The sequence below is a fragment of the Chaetodon trifascialis genome, chromosome 17 (assembly GCF_039877785.1).
Source record: "Chaetodon trifascialis isolate fChaTrf1 chromosome 17, fChaTrf1.hap1, whole genome shotgun sequence".
NCBI lineage: Eukaryota > Metazoa > Chordata > Actinopteri > Chaetodontiformes > Chaetodontidae > Chaetodon > Chaetodon trifascialis.
Window position 1 is genome coordinate 21,836,137 of NC_092072.1, and position 22,318 is coordinate 21,858,454.

Below are 22,318 nucleotides of genomic sequence, written 5' to 3' on the forward strand. Positions count from 1 at the left end.
AGTTGTTGGCAGCGGCGGCCCATTCTGGCCCTGGCTACTTGTAAAGGTCAGGAGCAGCTCTTTGGCTGCAGTGCCAGGCCGGCGTATGACTGCCTCTTCTCTCACACTGAGGCCTTTGTTCAGCAGCTCCTTGTTGCCCTCCACTCACCCCGATCTCAACAGGCACACTGCTGATGGTATTGGATTACCACAGTCAGGCCCTCCAGGTTCTTGCAGAAATGTTTGCGACTCTTGAAGCTCCTGAAAAATTGTGCTCAATTTCACGCCCTTCACACTTTCTGAGAGTCTAAGTTGGCATCTTCATATGACTTGTTTTGTATGAGTAACAGTCCTCTGCCACTTTATATATTGTTTACAAAACAGAAAAGCAGCTAATAACCATACCTGAGATGCTGTGGCCACTGTATGTCTGGCTTTTTTGCTTGAAAAATGACTAATTTATTTTATTTATTTATTTTTGAGTGTTTATTCAAGGTTTATTTCTACCAAAAAAGAAAAGACAAACAAAAGAAAAGACTTATTATCTGCTCTAAAGTCAGCTAATGCTAGCTAATAATAATGTTAGCATACCTAGCTACAGTAATTATTCTACTACCTAACACTAGGATCACTACCAAAGCCAAGAGGGAGCATCTAATTAGTTACCATGCTGTGCAGCACCGACAGCGAGCTCCGTTAACCATTAACAGGCTTAGAATCAGTGGAGGTTCTTATGGTGGAGGGAAACACTGGAAATATATTAAGCCTCAAGGGTTAACATCATCTAGTAAGTTATCTGATCCAGAGACGAGATGTGTCAGGATCTGTCTGACTCATCCGGATGGTGACATTGATTGACTGATCTCATAAGTGTCATGATTTGTCATTATACAATGAAATGCAGCTGGCTGCTCCTCCACACTATGCACACAGATAAACATAGGCAAACATTATGAATCTGGGCTGATGCTTGACACCAGCTTTGAGTTCTTGAGTGTTTTGACTATTTTATGGACACAGTTTGGTCGCTGAGATTTGATACCCAGTCCTGCCTAACCATTTGGTATTTTGTTGTTGAAAATAAGTGCCTTGTTCTCTGTCTCTGCCTGAGAAATCTTTAAAAAAAAGGAGCTGGAGAGTAAAATGTTATTGTAGCTAGTATGAACAGGAAATAAGAAAATAAGGCTGAAAAACAACTTTTTTTTTCAAAACAGTAAATTATCATGAAGTGAAGTTCAGAATGAGCTGAATTTCAAAGGATCAAAGTCAGTAGTGAAGTGAAAGAATGGACCAGTATGAGAAGATTTAGCCACTCTGTCACTCTGTAGAGACTCGTTTTTATAGTAATGGAGTGAATTACAGCGTCAGCTGCGTGATTGCTCCGTGTGTCTCACATGTCTTCCAGTACACTGAAATCTGTGTCGTGATTTCTGTTTTCACTCTTTTGTTAGACTGAAAATTCATGATGACTGTGGTGGTTGAAAATCTTCCTTCCCCTCTCCTCCCTTCCCATGATTCTCCGATTAGATTCCTGAAATGCAGACAGGAAAAGAATTTGGGAGGACAGAACTTCCACCCTGTCTGTCTCCTCCTTCGTCTCATGTTAACGCTGGCCTGTTTTAAAAAGGGGGTTAAAAGGAGCCATTTCCTGTCTGAAAAAAGGGGTTTGAATCTGAAACATGTAAAGAATGTCAAACAGTGACTGCATTAGAAGTGGAGGCGATAAACATCTGATGATTGTGTCATGTTGCGCCTCAGTCTGCCATGAAAAAGCCGATTAGAAAACAAGTATAGCGTGAAATTCATCTGTTGAGTTCACTCCCACCCACTCACTCTGGCTCTGTCTTTGTCTTTCAGGGGAATCTGGGCTGGGGAAGTCGACGCTGATCAACTCACTCTTTCTGACAGACCTGTACTCCCCTGAATACCCGGGTCCTTCACATAGAATCAAAAAAACTGTACAGGTAATTGTTTTTCCTCAGAAATAGAACACACCCTCCATGCCATCAAGTGTCAGCACTGCAGTAACTTTTCTTTGTTCACTGCGGATGCACCCTTTCTCTTGGTATGACTGAGCCACTGAGTGAATTTTTAATCTCCAAAGGGACCAAAGGTTTGTCTGTTAATAGAAACGTGATAGGTTTCCTTCGCCCTGACACTGGCCAGGTGAAGCGTCAGAGCCCGAGGCTGCTGGAGCACAGGTGTGCCTTAGCCTTTTTTTAGTGTCTCAGCGTTGCAGTCATCGACTGAATAGTTGCTGTGTGAGATCTTCTTTTGTGAGGCTGCTCCTCCTGGCTGTTGCCACCCATGTGTTTGTGTTAGACAGTGAAACCGGTTCATCTGCTCGAACAAAAGGGATAGTTCGTTGGCCAAAGGCAAAGATGTGTTAGGATTTCAAATTAGGTAATGTAATTACCTAATTTTTACAGCTGTAACACTTCCCTGCATAAAGTTGCTTTTTACATGGTTGCCTTTGTGCAAGTTAACATCTCTGACATTATTATTCTGACAGTATTTAACACAAAATTTACCCCAAAAGAGGCCTGAGATTTTCCAGTGATGTTTACACAGACATGATCTGCACACTTGAACCTGCTTATCTAAAACTTTTGATGGTATCATCTGAATGGAATTCCTACAGCTAATCCTTTGACAGTGAAAAATTCACGTAGCATTGTAGCCATGTACAACCCTGAGATATTTGGACAGAAACACAAGGCCCAGGATGGCCAATCACATTTTCATTTAGAATTTGACATGGTTTTAATCTATGGAGACCCAGAGTGGTCACACATCAGATACATATATAATTACAAATGTATGAAATAAATAATCTTAGAACTAAATACAGACAAAATATGAAATGAGCAGTGAAACTGTGAATAATCCAATGAATTTAAAATGTCAGCTCATTCACACCAAAGCAACACACAGTCATTCTTTTTCTGTCTTCACTTTGTGATGGAAAGAGGCATTAAATGGTCTTTGAAAGACTGATGATGTCACTCTGTGGGAATAGGACATTCTTAAATAAAACTGCTGGAAAAAAAAACTCTGAAATAAGCTGTTACTATGAAAATAAGCTGCGTGAAGTTTAACAACATTTCATAATCATGGGTTGTATGTGTGTAAACCATAAAATGTATTGGAGCGTTTCACAATTTGATAACAGTATTGCATATTGTGTCTGCATTCATTCACATGATTATTCATTTCATATTTTCTATATTTATTTATTTATTTCTAAAATTTTTAACCGTTTTTCATCTCCATATTGAGCTGGGGTGCATTATGCACCATAAATTAGTGCAAGCAGAAGTTGAAAATCATTGTTACTGCTATGTAATTCAAATTGTGGGACCAAACGCTATATTTCTGAAAATCCCATAGCATAATTATTGCTGCCAATCGCTATCGTTACAGTAATAACTGATCAGTAATGACTGAATAAAACCTCCTCAAGCAGCTGTCACGATGCTTCCTCCTATGGCAGCTTCAGCAGGACCACTCTGGCTCTCACTGTGTGGAGTTTGGAGGCCCATGGCTGCAGCGAAGCCATGCTTCAGTGGGCTGACTCGACAGCCCCCACAGAAGCTCTTTATATTGGCTGGAGTATGGATGAAGAGGGAACCAGAAATTTGTGCAGAGTAAATAACAACAGATAGATGTGGTGTGGTGTGAAGAAGGCCACCTTATTGATTGATACTGTTGGTTTCTGGAAGTGTGTGGGCTCCCTCCATGAATGTGTGAATGAATGAGGTGGTGCTGCAGTCAGGCTGCATTATGTGGATCACAAAAGAAGAAGCAGGTGAAAGATTAAATTAGGTTTCTCTTGAATAACATAACTCTTAATGATTGAGCATATACTGTTGTGCTGAAAGGGAAGGCATGTGCATACAGATGAAGTGAGGGAGTGAAGGTGCATGGGTCACATGTAAACATTTTAATGGAAAGACATGCCTGTGCCAGTGGTGAGAATTTAGTATGAGCAGAGATGGCCAGTGGCTATGCTGACTTAGCTTCTCTTAACGAACCAGCATCTCTCATCCTGTGATTACACGTGTGGATTTCAAATCCGAATGCAAAAGATTGTAAATGCATGCATGAAGACAAGTGGGCACTTTTCTGTGCAATGCAGTCAACCATGTGTTTGTATTACCGTGTCAAAGACATTGATTATCTCCCCCAGTTTTCTTTATTAACCCTTTGAACCAGATTTGTGTCACAAACTGTAGGAAATGTTAAGTAAAAAATGGGGTGGAAGCAACTTAAGTCCATGCTACTTTATACTTCCTGTGTAATCCAAAGCATTTTTGAATTACTCATGCTCATCAACATGGTGCTTATATCCCTGAAACACTGGTGAGTCCATTTGGGTTTAACTTAACACTTCTTAACACCACTGACAGGTGTCTAATGCTTGAAAAGAGACCCTTACTGACCTCATGTATTCAGAAACATGTTGGAAATGGCCTCAGAGCTACAGCTGCCTTAATTTCACTGCTTAGATTTAAGCAGTGTGCTGACTGGCGCTGTACTTCCTGTGTCTCAATGATAGGAGATCTCATACACCTCATTAAAGTGTGTACTACAAAACCCAAAACAAACAGATAACTTCCTGTGATGATGTGCTGATAAAACAAGGCACGCGTCCTAGTATACAGAACACTGCTCTCCACATTCCAAGACAAGATGCTTCCTCTTAATATATGACAACGCGTGACTCTGCGATGGCTGATTATTACTTCACATTGGCCCTCGTGTGTGTCACTTCCTGTGAATCACTTTGTGATGTGCTGCATAAGAATCCTTGAAAACCATGATATAGTGCTTTAAAGATAAATTTGTACTGAGTTTAAATTTATTCTTCGATTGGTGCAACTCAAATAACCCATTAACAGTCATTTCAAACTACACCCAGCTCTGCTAGCTACCCATTTTTAGTTAATTCCCAACAAATCTGATTTTCCCTACCAGACATCCGCTTACAATAGCAAATGTTGACGCTTTCATGAGCTCACTATAGGCTGAATAATTGCCATGTTAAATCAATCAATTACAGACATCAAAGCTGCAGATATGACTGCCAAGAATGAAGTTGCTTCCAGGAGTGAAGCAGAATGTGTGAGGCATGTGGTTTATGCATCCCGAGTCGTCAACATTTGATGCTGTTTGCAGTGACGATTAGGGTTTGGCACTTTCCTCAAATAGAGCGCACAGCTGCATAGTTTGACTGGAGCTTCCTTTTGAAGAGTGAAAGTTGATACTGTTGGTGTGAAGGAGCTCCAACAGGCTTCTTTCCTGTCCTCGTCCTGTAGCGGGGAATTAGAAGTGTTCAGTTTGGCCAGTGTACCGTACATCAGCTGCATGATGAGGATCTTCCTTCACCTGTTCCTTTTGATCTGCTACTTTGCTTTAAATCTCCTCTAATCCCTGGCAACACAATGAGGGGCTCTGTCTCTCCTCGCCCCACTGCTACTTCCAATTTGTTTACCTGCCTATTACACCTCCTCAGCTCTTATTAAACGTTTAAATGAGATTTAGATGTTGTGTGTGCATGCTTATGTTGGCTCCCAGAATGAATGTTTGAGGGTTCCTCAAGGTTGCCAGTCCCAAAGGGAGAAATCGAGAGCTGAAATACATGGTTAAAATGAAATGTGAAATTTGTGTGTGTCTCATTGTTTAGCATTTCAAGAAGACAGTAAATATGGAGAACAGAGTTCTTCTTTTTGTCTCTCCAGGAACCACAAACTAATTACATAGCAAAAAAAAAATTGTGGCCATTTTTTTCCAAGTCAAGCCAGAGAATGTGATTAAGCCCCGAGGAATGCTTTGTGTGTAATAGAATCCAATTTATTGTTTAAAAAAAAAGAAGAAGATGATGATGATGATGACAGCCGTGTGGACAGAGTGGATGTTAACTGTTAGAGGTGATCGGCCAGGGAAGATGCCTGTTATTCCTCGCTAATAATCCTCAGTGAGACTGCAGAGCATACGAGGACAGGGACTTGGTGATTAGCCAGAAAACTGCCTTATGCACTGAGCTCAGTCTTGTCCTGCCAGCGCACAGACATGCCTCATTTTTTATACCAGACACTTGCTCCTGCTTCAGGGGAACTGTAGAGATCAAAATAACAAGATAAAATGATGGAGTCAGAAGGCAGGGCATCTCTTATTCTCAGCAAACCCTGTTTGAAAGGTTGTGTCTCATCTAGATCAGTCGTTTTTGTCACTAATTGTAGTTTCAGACTCTGTTGCTGTTGCTGTATGACACAATGAAAATACAGAGTGCGAAGTGAAAACATGGAAAAAATGTAATTATACAGTGTATTTGTAATTTGATGGGGTTTACCTTTGTTTAACAGTCACATAACAGTTAATAATAGTTTTTACTGTCATGTTTCTGGTACAGTAGTGTTGGGTAAAGTGACAATAAATGCCATGGGATACCATGTTTGTCTATAGTGAGAATGGCATCAAAGTAAAGAAGCAGCTTGACTCGTCAGGACTTTAATTCACTGGATTAACCAAAAAGGCGTGTTCTGGTCTGTTCAACTAATCCAGAAATAGTTTGACTTAACTAAAGGCTGACTCAATAGCTTTTTCTGGAGCTTTTAGTCACATCTTACAGACTTCATCAACAGATGAAATTCCTTTTTTTCATTCGATTTCCATTTGTTTTTCGGTGTTTGTGGTTCACACTGGTTCACATCTGGCTGGGACTTAAGCCGCATGTCATCCCCCCCGTCTCTCTCTCTCCTCTTATTTCCTGTTGCTATAAAAAAAATGCTCCAACAAGTGTTTTACAATATCATGTGTTTTGTATATACAGATGTAAAGTGACATCATATAATCCTGTTATCATACAGAGTACTTGTGCCACAGTGCCTCTTCAGAGCAGGCCGATTGCTTGGTCTCCAGTACTGCTGCTTGCAGCTTCCTCACTATCATGACCTGGAGAGCTGGAGAGCCCCTGCAGTTCCAGAGTCTAAATACTCAGTTAAAAAATGCAGTTCTATACTAACGTCATCAGCATTGAGAAAGAAAAGCCCTGCCACTGAAGTCTAACTCTGGAGACGTTTTTCATGCAGATGTAACAGTGACTGAATGAAATCCTTACAGTTTATCATTACTGTTGATAAAGTTCATGAATTCATGCTGAAGCTGCTCAGCTGCCTTTGATTGTAGCTGCTTCTCAGGCTGTTACAAAGGATAGGCTGACATTATTCATTAAAGTTAGCTAGCTAACATTAGCTTAATGACATGAAGTTAACCACTGCATGGGGCTATAAATGTTAACATTAGAACTCTTTTTATCTTTCTGGAGAACCACTCGTCCACAGTACTTCACACTCGATATTGCACTTTACTGGGTCCTGAACCCAATACACCAGCATGACAAACTCATTCCACAAAGGGCCGTGTGGCTGCAGGCTTTTCCTCCAACCAATCAAGAGCACGCAGTCTGACCAATCAGCTGCCTGAAGACTGAAATCAGCTAATGAAATGGGTCAAGTCTGGTGTGCTGCTGCTTGGTTGGAAAGAAAACCTTCAGCCACTCGGCCCTTTGTGGAATGAGTTTGAGACCTGTGCAATACACCCTCCAAGTGTGAAGTTGATCAGATGAACGGCTGTTGAGAAAATTGAAGGACAGACATAAATACAGACAAGCATAGAGACAAGACATTACCTCCATTTTGGTTCGATATCATACTAAACAACAACAACTATATTTTTGAACAGTAAACATTTTTATTCAAATTTATAAAGCAAACATAATTGAAAATCTAATGCTTTTACTTCTGAGCAGCTGAGATTCAGCTATTGTTAAGCTGTGGTGACATGAGCTGTCAGTGAAACTGGTCTGCTTCAGTCTCGAAACAGGATATTACATCTCAGTATTGACAGGATGCAGTAAATACTGAGCAGAGTGATTACAAACTTAGAGCAGTGGTGCAGTTGGTAGTCTGGTTGCGTCATGTTGTCTTAAATAGGGTGATGGCTTAGCATTAGAGTCATGGCTTGTATTGCAGATCATGCAGAACATGCAGATCAAAGTTACACAAAGGTCAAACCAGTGAGGCTGGAGATTGCATCAAAACAGGAAACACATATTTGAATTTGGGCTGCAGCAGAAATGAATGAGTAAAGCAGATTGGCTGGATGGAAGGACAGAAGTGCACCCTGAGTCTATCATGTGCAGTTTGTTTACTACAAATGTTGTTATTCCAAGTAAATAAGCTTGCAGTCCTGTGATCCAGTCAAACGCTGTCAGTGGCCGTGGTCCTGATGTCTTACATTACTGTCCCTGTGAGACATGGTGTAGCCTAGTGTTGTTTTTCCTTTTCCCATGAGCTCACTGTCTGTGGGCAGCCTGTCTGGTTAATAGGCATGTCTGTGCCTTGACTCATCCTGTTATGCAGTAGAAAAAGAGAAACACTGCAGCATTCTTTAGTGTTGCCCACTCAGCAGTCCTACACTTTTAACTTAAAGTGTGCTGTATAGCGTCATCTGACTATCTCAGACACAGCATTTCCCCACTTGGTCATTCTACATGTGCAACATGTTCTTATTTATACCAGTCTGTCTAGATCTGTGTGGACATTTCTTGAAAATCAAGACACATTCTGTCACAGTCACGTGGTTTTAAAGGTATTTAAAATACTACACATTTTTCTGACACTTTTCTCTTCCCATTGAGTCACATAGACTCAGCATGGTCCAGCCACCCTGCGGTAGCTTTCATTGTCACGTTAGTTTAGTTTGTGCATAAAATGAATGATTTAGAAAAAGTTTGTCAGTTGAACTTGCACTCAGTGTATGATAGTCATTTGTTGGTGTCAGTCTGGTTAGCCCTGGTGCACCTCCCAGTAGCAGCGCCACAGGTCAGAGGTCAGTTTATAGACAGCCTGACTGCCATATATAGTAGTGGGTGGGATTGCTTGGGAATCTTGTTTCTGTGATCGATGGAAGAACAGAGTTGGAGCAGATGCTGAAGAACAGTGAACCTGCAGCTAACCAGTAATAATTGTATTTATAGTTTCAGAACAGAAACATGTTGTGCTATGCTTTGTTCCATCACCCTCCTCTATTTCCATTAAAGATCATTTTGCAATAAGGCAATTTTGAGATAAGACCTCCTTTGTATAAGTACCTTGTGTTTCTCTGTCTACAAGAAAAAGCCTCACTCACCACAGAGACTCTCCTGTGTGAGGGTGTTTCTCTGTATGCAAACAAAGTGTAGTGATTCCACAGACAATATGAGATTAGACTCGGAGGCTTGTCGACCGATGAGTGGAATCATTGATGTTTGGGGAGCAGCCCTAGACTTAATCCATATTACTACACCCAAACAAAAACATCTGCACAGAAATGATTCATTTAATCACAGAGATTCTCAGAACCAAGGTTCTTGTGCACAACTTGCTATTCGACTCACGTGTCCTTGTTTGTTGTGCTGTGAGACACTGGTTTTTCTGTGTGGCTGATGTGTGTGTAGTGAGAGTGCAGCTCAGCCCCAGTCAGTGAGCATACTGTGGGCCCTCTGCAGTGCTGCTTCAGCCTAAGGTATTGGTACTGTTTAGCTCCTTCAAACTTCTATATGGCTATCCCTCAGGGAAACTAGCTGCTTCTTTAAGTATTCTACATCACTACACAGACACTCCTTCAAAGCACTCATTTTTCTCTTTGGCCATCAGCTTAAGAAAATGTTCAAACTTGGACTGAATCAAAGGTTGTACATGGTGTTGTGATGTCAGTGTTGTCTGTTTGCTAACTGCTGTGTGGACCTAGCTTAACCTCGGTGAGGGTTTCTCATCACTCAGTCTGTGGCACACAAGGTTGATTCAGATCTACTGATTAAATTAAAATTCATCTGCTTATCACGAGTTTTGCCTCAACCCCACACTGATCAAAGCCCCGGCCTTCTGGCCAGTCTCATGTGTTCAGAGGCGGCATTGTTCAACACGTTCTTTATCTGTCCAATGCTCTGCACTTATCTCTGATTGGATGCTTAGTGGATAATAATAGTGTTGGCTCACTGTGGTTTATTAGTTTGCAGAGCTGTTTTAGCTCTGCTCTGTAGTCTGTGTATTTGTATAAGTACACTGAGTAAATAAAGAAGTAGCCAGTTGAGGTGTCCCACACTCACTGAGACACTCAAGTTATACATGTACACAATGATCTTGCTTTCACCACAGAAAGCCGACTGATTCTTTCAGCTAACTTTCTACTTCAGTGTGACTTCAGTGCCAAAGACAGTGTGGAAACTTTGTTACACTCACAGTTTTCTAAATAGATTTACTCATGTTGTCATTTCAGGCTGCCAACATGTGAAGTCTTTTTTTCAACCATACTCTTTCTTTCCTTCAACCAAGCAAACAAGCATGGCGATAAATGGGTTTTAAGCATGAGTCAGTTGATGGAATTGGCTGTATTGTAAAAGTAAATAAACAGCAACTGACCATTGTAATTGCATGTTTAAGTAGGGCTGGGCGGTATACCGGTTCACACCTAATACCGGTGTATATTTTTCTTATGATATGAATTTTTAATATACCGCCACACTGTGTATGTGATTACACAACGTCCGGAACGCTGCGCCGCATGACAGTTTCAGACGGGACCGTTTTCAATGTTGCGCTTTTCAACAGGCATGGTGCGGGGCGTCGTGAGGGTAAACTGTGATGCTCTGGTGTTACGTTACAGTGAAGATGGATGGGACAGACATTGAATGTTCCGAAATCGAAGCTGCAGAACTAGTAGAACATGATGACACACAAGAACTTGTGCTAAAAAGAGGAGCCATGTCTGCTGCTTTTTTTTTGTCAGGCTAAAGTCGTCATCGGATCGGCAACATGAACAATTTGCTCCAGTTCAGACGGTCATTGCTCACGCTAGGAAGCACCAATCCTAATGTGTAGCATATCAGAATGACGGGGAGAATCTCAGTTAAAAGCCTTTACCAAGCATTGCCACCCAAACGAAACATAATTCATACAGAAATAAATTACATGCGCATGTAACAAAAAGACGAAAATAGCGTATGTCCACTTTAGAGCGTCTGCTGATGTTGCCACGTCATGCAAACCACACAAGCCTGTTATCATATGAAAGCAGAGAGTTTGCTGATCATGAAGATGTCTGCCTCCTCACTGTGCGATGGAAAATCTGCGAGCCAGCAGCCAAACAGTAGCAGAAAAAAACTTTGCTAAAGCATACAGTATGTCTTACCTTTGCTGTTTTGTGGTCAAAAGTTATATTCTAGCTCGGAAAAACGCTGCTAACGTCTCCTCCTATGACTCTGTGTTAGTTTGAGATCAGTCACTAAGGTCCTGGTTGTTTACATAAAGAGAAGGGGGTTTCTAGAGTGGTGGGAGCGCTCTTCATGCGATATACTATCTCTGGGCTTACTTCCTTCTGGATCGTCATTGGTGTTACTATGGTGAATTTGGGTGCTGCCCCTCGAATCTCTTGACTCTGACTGGTCAGTAGAGGTGTCGATCATCAGAATTGACCAATTGGTCACTGAGCTATCCAACTGCGCAGTGAGTTTCACCGCTCCCTCTCGTTTACTCATGGATGAGCAGAGCGCTAACAGAGGACACTGTCGACCAGCCTGACGTGTTATTTTACCGTTTTATTTGCATTTCGTCCTTTTCTGAGAGATAAGAACAATAGCAAGCAGAAAAAAAGGATGAAAAAGAGGAGTTTCTCTGTATGCTTGTACGAGATAATTGTACTCTGCCCAGATGAAAGCCTGGATATACCTGTGTTAAAACATGTCTTCCAGATGAAAGAAAAAAAAATACTGTCATATACCGTGAAACCGTTATAATTTTGAAAAATACTGTGATATACATTTTTGGTCATACCGCCCAGCACTATGCTTAAGACAGAATTTGCACATTTCTAGACTGATTTGTGACATTCTTCACTGCAGGTGGAACAGTCCAAGGTTCTGGTAAAGGAAGGAGGAGTGCATCTTCTGCTCACCATCGTTGACACTCCCGGCTTTGGTGACGCAGTTGACAACAGCAACTGGTGAGCTCAGCCATCTGACATTGGATATTACAAGGTACTGTAATACACAATAATTGTATCACTGTACCTGACATTGATATGAATTTTGCATGGTCCTCAGCTGGCAGCCAGTCATTGATTACATCGACAGTAAGTTTGAGGATTACCTCAATGCAGAGTCCCGGGTCAACAGACGGCAGATGCCAGACAGCAGAGTGCAGTGCTGCTTGTATTTCATCGCTCCGTCTGGGCATGGGTAGGTACTACAGGGATCCCACTCATGATGGAATCTCTTAAACGTCATGGAATTTTTAAAGCTGTACTTTACTCCACACCCCAGCCACTTCAATACAATATAGCAACCTATGTTTGGACTTGTTTCACTTATATTAGATGATAAACAACTGGTTTAGTGTGGAAGCCTGATAATTAACTGCTTTAAACTTATTGGGGCATTTTGAGATAGTTTTGAAAATCTTGCTGAAGTCTTTAGGTTTTAGAAGGCTCCTGACACGCCACCGTTAAGTTAGACTACATAACAGCCAGAAGAAATTCTGTGCTCAGGAAAAAATAAAGGTGACTTGCTTGCCAGCCTACCTAGAAAATTGCCCTGATGAAGGAACAACGAGTCAGCACCGAGACAGCTCATGTGTCTTTACTATGGACAGAGATAGTGAGTGGAAATTAAGAGACAGTAGTGCAAATGGAACAAACTAAAAATGTTGTTGGGTTGCGTGTGGTGAATAGGTTCAAGTCACTCCATTTATGCAGTACATTTAAAAATGACAGAAGTTGACCAAAGAGCTTCATAAGGTAAAAAACCAAAGGTGTAAAAACAAGCAACACAGATACAGAACACAAACACTGGGACGTAACAGAGACTTGTGCATGTTCGAATGCAGAAGAAGCAAGAAAGACTTGATTCTGAATATTGTTTGCAGTTGCACTAAACTAGAACTAACTACTGAATTGATTTGCTTCTCGCAGCTGAATTCAAAATACAAAAGGAGTCTTGAGAGCCAGTGTGTGGCTTTGTTTAGCTGGAGAAAGTGACTGGCCTATTAAATATTCTATGTGAATGCATTTATGGGGAAACGACAGCAGGGCCCAGGATAGATCTTTGGAGAACCCCACAGGACATACCAGCTATTGAGGCTGAGAAATTGGCCAAATTATCTGTCAGAAAGATAAAGAGATCAGGGACTTTCATTATGAGGCTGTGGCTTCCCTCTCACCTCACACATGGGAAGAAATAAACAACAGACCTGCTGATTTCAGCTGTTGTGTTTCAGTCTTGCTCCCCTGCTGCCTCATTGTCTGGCCAGCAGTTAAGCAGTCCAGACCCAGCCAGCTCTGCCTGTGGCCTCCTACCAGGCTACCAAGCAGGAATAACACTGGAGTAATCTGTCCTGAGCTTGTTGACCTGGAGACCCCATTCCTCCCATCTGTGTCTTGGCTCTGGCCACTGCCAAGCATACACACACACACACACACACACACACACACACACACACACAGTTGGCCTGGCTGCTTTCACACTCTAGGCCACACTGTGCTGCCTACAAAAAAACCTGGTTTTTGCTATTGAGCCTGTTGGCCCACAGTGACCCAGTGTGGATTACTGATCGCAGCTTTGATGTCTCTCTTGGCAGATGAAAAGCACTATATGGACCCATTCATTTTCAACACCTAGCCTGGAGCTGTGTGTATTTGTAAGCGTGTCAGCGACCAGCACTGGCATTTTAACATGTGTGAAATTAACAGTACACACTGCAGGGGGTTATTACTTTAATCCGGGCCCTTGCAACATTTTAAGACTTTCAATATATGTATTTTATTATGTGTATGGATCAGGTACATTATCATCTAATCACATTTTCTTCTGCTTTTCTCTTTTAATAAATAAATCTTTTAATAAATCTTTGATAAACTCGTCTCTTTAGTGTGTAGGGGTCCATTCCGCACAAAGTATACACCTAATGCGTGTGCATTGGATTACATTTGTGTGGAGCTTAAAGACTTACTTTAACATACACATGTGTATGTAACATACACACCAAGCTTTGTCTTAGAAGGCAACTCATGGGGAAACAATATCCCACAAATTGTTGGTGGTCAAGGGTTGGTTTTGTTATCACTGGTGTCCTGGATTATTGTGGAAAATTGCAGTAATTACAAAACAACAGACCCTCTTTATTTTAGCCATTTTTTGAATTTGGACAGAGCCAGGCTAGTGGTTTTCCCCTACTTCCAGTCATTATGCTAAGCTAAGCTAACCACGGTCTGTCACCAGCTCTGTTGACATGGCAAATTTGTGTATTCTATTCCTTTACATATGTAATGGCACCAATATCAACTACCAGCAGGTTAAATGTGAAAGCTGTTTGTATCAGACCTCAAAAACCTTTTCAGTCACACACAAGTAGTAAAGCATTGTAAATCATAATTTGAAAGAGGATTTTCTGAGTCCAAACAGATTTATAATGCTGTCTGGTCCGTCCAGATGTTCAGTCGGAGGTCAGCCAAGCCATGAAACATGACCTTCAGCTGTGTGTGCTAGCAGCTCTCTGCTTCACCCAGCCCTGCAGCTCCTCTTACACCAGAGCCTCACACCGACACTCTGACCTTTCAGCTGCCGCTTCTCTGTGCTTCTTCCCCAGACTGAAGCCCCTCGACATTGAGTTCATGAAACGGTTACATGAAAAAGTAAACATCATCCCCCTCATCGCCAAAGCTGACACACTGACTCCTGAGGAGTGCCAGCAGTTCAAGAAACAGGTGTGTGTCACTTCTAACTGAATGGATATGTATCCACACATATCAAGCACGATGTGTTCAGATGTTGCTTGATCAGAGTATTCTGTTCATGTGGCTAGATGACTCAATGACAGGGGTCCTTTTCAGTGCATACCCACTGTAAAGTACAGTCGGCGTCCTGTCTGCTTCATTGAATACAGTTCATTTCTTATTCATATTGTTGGGGCTCTATTTGTAGTTGGAGTCTACTGTTTTGCTATCCACTGCCCTCAAAACAGCCTTAATATTTAATCAGTATTGACTATGAACCCGTGCTTACTTACAGCCTCTATGATGGCTTTATGTACTTACTTGCTTTTTTTACTGCTAATTACCACTACTGGGTTTTGCTAGGTATAAAATCTGAATACTGAATGCTGTCAGGTATCTAAAATTGCCATTGAACACTGGATCAAAGACTTAATGGGTATTCAGACCAAAAGCAGTGCTGGGTTAAAAGAAAACCTCAGGTTTGTGGAGGCCTGTTGTTTTAGGTTTTGGTGAAATGATGAAATGCAGTCCAGAAGTTCAGTTTGAGAAACAGATCCATGAGTTTGAAGGCTTGTCAGACACCAAAATACTGCCCAAATAATTCTTGGGACATCCTCTGTTTCAACGACAAACAGTACAGTCCCTGCCTGTACACGTGTGATTTGCTACCACAGCGTTCAGCTGGATGATGTTGATGATGATGACTTAGTGAGCTGTGGTGTATTTCATGCACTGCTCATGTCTGTCTGAACATTGATCTGGTGTTTGATTTATGAAATCCTAATTTTATGGAGGCAAAGTTCTTGTAAAGCTGTTTGTGTGTAGACACCATTTAGAATATTTAGTGTTGTTGAAGACAAATGTTTGATTTCAGAGAGCTGTGTAAGTATAGCACACTATTGATAGTGCATCAATACAGTCATACTGTGTGTGTGTGTGTGTGTGTGTGTGTGTGTGTGTGTGTGTGTGTGTGTGTGTGTGTGTGTGTGTGTGTGTGTGTGTGTGTGTGTGTGTGTGTGTGTGTGTGTGTGTGTGTGTGTGTGTGTGTGTGTGTGTGTGTGTGTGTGTGTGTGTGTGTGTGTGCATGTGTTTAATGTATACTGTCAGTAGGTTCCTCCTGTGTGTTATCGACTAACCTCCAGTGTGACTATTGATGCTTCTGGTCCTGTTTGTCCCACATACAGCTCACTCTACTGCATCACCTCTCATGCTGGTTTTCCATTTGCCTCTTCCTGTTTCCTCTGTGCTGTGTGCAGATCATGAAAGAAATCCAGGAGCACAAAATCAAAATCTACGAGTTCCCGGAGACAGATGATGAGGAGGAGATGAAGATGGTCAGGAAAATCAAGGTCTGTTCTGCTAAAGCAGCACTCCATGAAGCGCTAAATGAAATGGTCGTTGTGGGTTTTTGTGCTCTTTTGGTTGATGCTCATACTGTGTGTGTGTGCGTGCGTGCGTACGCACACACACACACTCTAGGACACAGCCTCAGCCCACAGTATATTTTTAGCCATTGTGCGTGAGCAATGCAACAGTTGTGTCCCCTCCCTCCTCTCTGCAGGATCGTTTACCCTTGGCTGTAGTCGGTAGCAACACCATTATCGAGGTCAATGGAAAGCGAGTGCGCGGGAGACAGTACCCCTGGGGTGTGGCTGAAGGTGAGAGGTCGAAGGTCAACTGATCCCAGCCTGTGAATTGATCGGCTAAGTGAAATCTCTTGCTCTCTGAGACGCACATGCGAACACACAATATTACCACAGTTATTGAATTGTTGAGCAGGCGTCACGTGGAGATGATTTGCAAAGCAGTAACACAATCCATGTGCTCCTGTTTTGCTGTCATTCCAATATTCAATGCACACGCACACACACACACACACACAGTGGAACTGTGTTATTGTGTAAGCACAGCGCACACTGTGATACTAGACAAGAGACCAAAACATTTTAGAGATAGCTCTTTATTTATTCTCTGTATCAAAGTGCATTGAATGCTGATGCTATTAGTGTGACATATGACATAAAATACACATCTCACATGAAGCTTACATATGAATGAAGAACAAATAAACACAAAGAAAGTATGAAGCATGCACCAAACAAACTGTGCACAAGTTCTACTAATTCTGAAATATGGCAATTACATTTTTCAAAATAAAGTTCATATCTAGGAGGAGAAAATGGGAGCTCACCAATTTTATATTTACTTTAAGAATGTATATAGAATTTCCAGAATAACAAGATAACATGAAACATAGGAGAGCCCCCATCGAGCAGGCGGGCAGCAGCTCACCATCAGCTCTGTGTTGGCAGATCGCTCGACTTTTAGCAGTGTGGGGTCAATTCGTTGTCCGCTTGCCACTCAGAACGAGGATTCAATGGATGCACTGAACACATTTGATAGGCCTCAAGGATACTGTCAGTGTTTCCGTGAGCAACACTGAATGTAAACAGAACTGTGTTTGAATCACAAGAAGATTATAAGATTACTCCACAAGGTACCTTTAATACACGTGTATCTAATCTGCTTAACTCCTAAATGACTGATGAAACGCCTCATTATAAACACAGTTCATGCACTCTTCAGTCATATTTGTGTGAACTGGCTTCTGTTTCTTCCTCTGCCAGTTGAACGACTTCTCACGAACGAAATAAACCTCAATGAAGAAAACACAAGCAAGCAAAACTGATCATACAAAACAAAAAACAGTGTTGAGCACAGGATATGAGAGTCCTGTTTGACCTGACAGGAAGTTGCTGTCAAAGTGTGGCGAGATGTATGAAACATGACAGCAGATTAAAGCGATGAGGACAAAGCCGCAGTGTGAATGTGACTGAGCTCAGAGGTTTTTGCTGTAGCTAATGAATTGGAGACAGTGAGGGGAACATTCCACCTCTCAGAGAAAAACAACAGCCAAAGGACTGAGGACTGTACAGCCTGGTGGATGACTTGGAGGAGTGCTACTATGAAAGTCGTTTGCCACCGGTGGTTGCCATCCATGGGGAGTGAGTTTTGGAATACCGCAAATGTTTTTGGCTCCATGTCAGCATAAATATGGAGAGAGGGCGGGAAAGAGAGAGGGCAAGGTCCCTGAGAAGCTATGCGAGCCTCTCTGCCACAGCAGTCCAGAGAAACCTCAGGGGACTGTGGTGAGCTTTACTGCAGGAGGGAGGCATGATGCCATCTGCTGGTGGCTTCTGGTACGACAGCCGTCCACATCAGTGCTGCTGCTGGGCGCCTGCAGGGATCTGAAATGCATGATGGAGTCGAGACAAATTAGCTGTGGAGCCACCAAAACCAACAAAAGACCAGAAGTGATCAATGAGACCAAATGCATCAATAAATAATCCAGTTAGTCAAATAAAAGAAACTGTTAAGGAGAATTGGAAACATTGTGAGGATATTAAGTAATGTCGCCTGGGTAAAATAGGGAATAGATAAATGATTCAGTGTGTGCTGAAACAAACAAACAAAAAAACAGCTAGTGAAAGATAAAAAGAGAAGACAAACAGTTTGAAGTCATTATAGTTTAAATGAAATGAATTCTGTGGTCTTTACAGCTCAGGTTCTGTTTTTTGAGCTCTGGTCATTGGTTCTTTTGGTTTTGATAACACTGTACTGAACTGCTGAGACCTCAGAATCTTGCAGTGTCACTAAAAAGAAGTTCAGTGGGGCATGAAATAGAGCAGTAAAAGGATCAGACAGGCTGGAGAAAAATTTCAGAGTGAGTCAGCTTTGTGGATGTGACTGTCTGTGTGTGTTGCCCCATCAGACCTATTTTTAGTAATAGAGCCATATTCCAAGAACAATCACTTAATGTCATAATTATTATAACTGATTAAACCGGTGCGTAGAGCTGTGAAAATACAAACGCAGTTGTTATAAGAAGAGTTTTAGTATGTCGCTATATTGTCAGTTATGCTCATTGTATTTAAACTGCTCTGTTTGTCTCTTGTTACAGTGGAAAATGGAGAGCACTGTGATTTCACAATCCTCCGTAACATGCTCATCAGGTGAGCAAAAGCACTTCGTCTCTTCTTCATCAGTGCCTGATGCCTGGCATGACCATGTGGAGAATGAATCCCTGTTATCTGTAGTGCTTTCCCATTGACTCCACTAAAGTTGAAAATAGAAAAAGCTACATCAGATTTATGAATCTATGTCTGCTATCATGTCTATCTATGAGCCAGCACCTCACAAAGATAAGTGTGTGTTTCTTGCTCATTCATACATCCGCTGAGAGTAAAAGTGCTGTTTCACTTGACTCTTTTCCAGGACACACATGCAGGACCTGAAGGATGTGACAAACAATGTTCACTATGAAAACTACCGGAGCAGGAAACTTGCTGCGGTCACCTACAATGGTGTGGACAACAACAAGAACAAGGGACAGCTAACCAAGTAAGTTCACCTGCACGGTATGCACACAACAGTGGTGTTCATGCTGCTGAAATGAACTTTAAACAGTTTGAACAGATGGGACAATGTTGCTGATTTGGCTGCTGGCTCCATCAGGACCCTCCAGCAGCTCTTTCACTGTGTCACCATGGAGGAAACTACAACAGTTCAGAGGTCAAAGTCTGTGGCGATTGACCTACACATTAAAGTTGGGAAGCTGTCTTTTAGGCAGTCCAACCCATTCCTGGCCCAAACAAGCCAAACTAACCCCCCAACTAACTGACCACCAGTATCATTGGTGTCTACTCCGACCATACTAACTGAGGCACCATCTGACTTCTAATCCACCGGCTGCAGCTGTCAGTAATCACCAGCACTCTCACAAACTAATGCATGATTCATGGAAGCATGCTAAGTGTCTGCATTTGTTTGTTTTTAGACCTGAGACGGCTGACGGCATGTAAGTGTTACTTCACTTCTTTAAAACCTCTCCAAACAATTCATTTTCTCTCCTGTCTCTGACCTTTTCCAGTTTCCCTGCCTCATAGGATTTATTTTTTCCACCTGCACCCCCTGTGTGTACTTGAATCATTAAAGAATTATGTTACATTTAGTGATCCTGTTTGGCCACATCTTACATCATATCCTAGAGACTGCTAGTACCATCAAAAATATCATAATTTATCAGCTGGCTTGGCTGCTTGCTTTGCAGTTTCGTTACACATGTCTTAAACACCTTTAAGCACTTCCAGAGCTGCTCCTGTGCAACTAACAGCTAAACACTGCAACCCAGAGTCGACGCTGTCACTCTGTGTAAAACGTGAATAAAACAGAATGTGATCATTTCCTAATCCTTTTTGGCATATAGTCAATTGAAAACAGTGCAAATACAATATATCTAATGTTTTACTCACCAACTTCACCAATTTTAGTAAATATCTGCTTATTTTGAATTTGATGCAGCAACACCTTTCAAACAAGTTTGGACAGGAGCAACTAAAGACTGGGAGAGTTGTTTCTTTTTCCTAACATTCCACAGGTAAACAGGTTCATTGGTAGCAGGTGATAGGATCATGATTGGTGTTAAAGGGGCAGCTTTCACTTGGCCAAAAGAACGTCAGCTAACATGCTGCAAAATAGCAGCAAAGCGTCCATTGCTTGCAGTTATACTGTAACTAAACATAATACACCAATACAATCAATTCAGCTGATTAAAATTAAATTCACTTTTTAACTAACCACAACAAAAATGTCATATGATAATTTTTTTTTTTTTTCCCGAAAGGCTGCTTAAGTCCTGCCACTACAGTAGATAAAAGATCATGGTAAACGGTCTGATAAGGTTCATTTGTGTTTGGGAAGCTGTACGCTGAGCTGCCAGTCGCCCTCACCTCTACACAGCTGATGAGCTAATTAAGCCAGCTAACTTGCCAAAAGGCTAAGTTAGTTTGCTTTTATTAGTCCTCACTTACATTTCTCATTAGCATATCAGGAAAGGTTATATTCACATAAAAGATGAGCTGCAGAGCTCCAACATGGCTCAGTAAAGTTTGTTTTTCAGCTGGACAGCTTGTCTAGCTTGTTAGGACATCATTTTACAGGTCAGGGTTGGTATCACAATCAGGGTTTCTTCTCTTTAACTGTTCTCCTGACAAGCCGCTGTCACCTCCCAGCGACAACCCTCACTGGAAGCCGTCGATTACAGAAGGCTTCCAGGGACGGCAAGCAAGCCCGGCCTGTCCTCCTTCCCTCATCCTGCCTCCTCTCCTTTTCATCACAAAGACCTGGGGGGAGGGTCGGGGGGGTTGGAAGCACATGTCTGCTCGAGTAATGTCCAACTTGGGGTGTCACGGATGTGTGACTATCCACATACCCTCCACAGTGTGTTGTCTGTATGAACACTGCCTTGTGTTTCCAGGAGTCCTCTGGCCCAGATGGAGGAGGAGCGACGGGAGCACGTGTCCAAGATGAAGAAGATGGAGCAAGAAATGGAACAAGTGTTTGAGATGAAGGTCAAAGAGAAGCTCCAGAAGCTCAGAGACTCTGAGACAGAGGTGAGCTAATGAGGGGCTCTTTGTTGTTTCTTAGTCTGTGTTCCATTGTGAATGCTTGGTTAACCCGGTACTGTACCCTGCTGTCCCTGCAGCTCCAGAGGCGTCACGAGCAAATGAAAAAGAACCTGGAGGCCCAGCACAAAGAACTGGAAGAGAAGCGTCGCCAACATGAGGAGGAGAAGGCCAACTGGGAGGCCCAGCAGAGGATTCTGGAACAACAGAAACTAGATGCCTCCAGGTAAACACACCATCACACAATGGTCAATTATGGGTCTCAGAGTTGAAGAGAAGGAAATACAGACTGTAGACTTGCAGCTTAAATCTTAGCATTGCTTACTGACAACTGTGGAGGAAAACTTGACTATAGACTGTGTATCAGCAACTAGAAAATGTGATGTGTGAACATTGTGAACATTAAAAACTGACAATTCTGATTGAATTCCCTCAGTACAATAGGGAGTAATAAGACAAAGATCCAACATAAATAATAAAAACAGAAGCCCCTTCAGTATTCCACAGTGCTACTTCTTTGATTTCCTCTCTTTCATGACTTGGGAATGGATTTCTTGGCAGAGGGGTGATATAACACTGGTTGTAGTGCCTTCGCTAACCATCACACACAAGTTCTCAGTGGATTGTCTTTCTTCACAGCTCTTACACTGTGGTCATTTTATGGTGTGGGCAAGTCAAAAGCACAACACATCAGTGTGTGGACAGTTTCATGGCCTGGACATGATGTCCACTGCTGCTCCTGAGGGGACTTTTTTCTTTTCATTACAATATTTCTAACTGTTCTAGTACTTTTATAATATTTCATTGTTTTAAATTGTACCTTTTCATGAACACTACTCAGAATATAAAGAAAATAATAATGATAATATGTTATTATTATAATTATAATAATAATAAGCTTTATGTACCTCTAATACAAGCTCAAAGTAGAAATTACACACATCGAGCTTCACATAAAAGAGACACAGAATGAACATAAAAGCAGGGATAAAAAAATGAATGTACAGTAAGATGGAGAATAAAACACACTTGGTGATAATAAAGTAGAAATTTGATTAAAAAAATAA

The 22,318-nt window shown here is 41.8% G+C and overlaps 1 protein-coding gene across 2 annotated transcripts in view; it reads left to right on the plus strand.

The window, feature by feature from the left end:
* The window catches only part of septin7a (septin 7a), a 28,659-nt gene that overhangs the window by 4,465 nt on the left and 1,876 nt on the right, over positions 1-22,318 (plus strand). The window contains exons 2-12 of one of the 2 annotated variants that reach the window (XM_070984394.1): positions 1,837-1,943; positions 11,921-12,021; positions 12,122-12,256; positions 14,661-14,778; positions 16,044-16,136; positions 16,349-16,445; positions 18,749-18,800; positions 19,063-19,188; positions 19,625-19,645; positions 21,104-21,239; positions 21,332-21,477. In XM_070984394.1, the coding sequence (XP_070840495.1) occupies positions 1,837-1,943; positions 11,921-12,021; positions 12,122-12,256; positions 14,661-14,778; positions 16,044-16,136; positions 16,349-16,445; positions 18,749-18,800; positions 19,063-19,188; positions 19,625-19,645; positions 21,104-21,239; positions 21,332-21,477 (1,132 nt within the window). The remainder of the gene's footprint in view (positions 1-1,836; positions 1,944-11,920; positions 12,022-12,121; positions 12,257-14,660; positions 14,779-16,043; positions 16,137-16,348; positions 16,446-18,748; positions 18,801-19,062; positions 19,189-19,624; positions 19,646-21,103; positions 21,240-21,331; positions 21,478-22,318) is intronic. The other variant, XM_070984395.1, reaches the window with a different exon arrangement.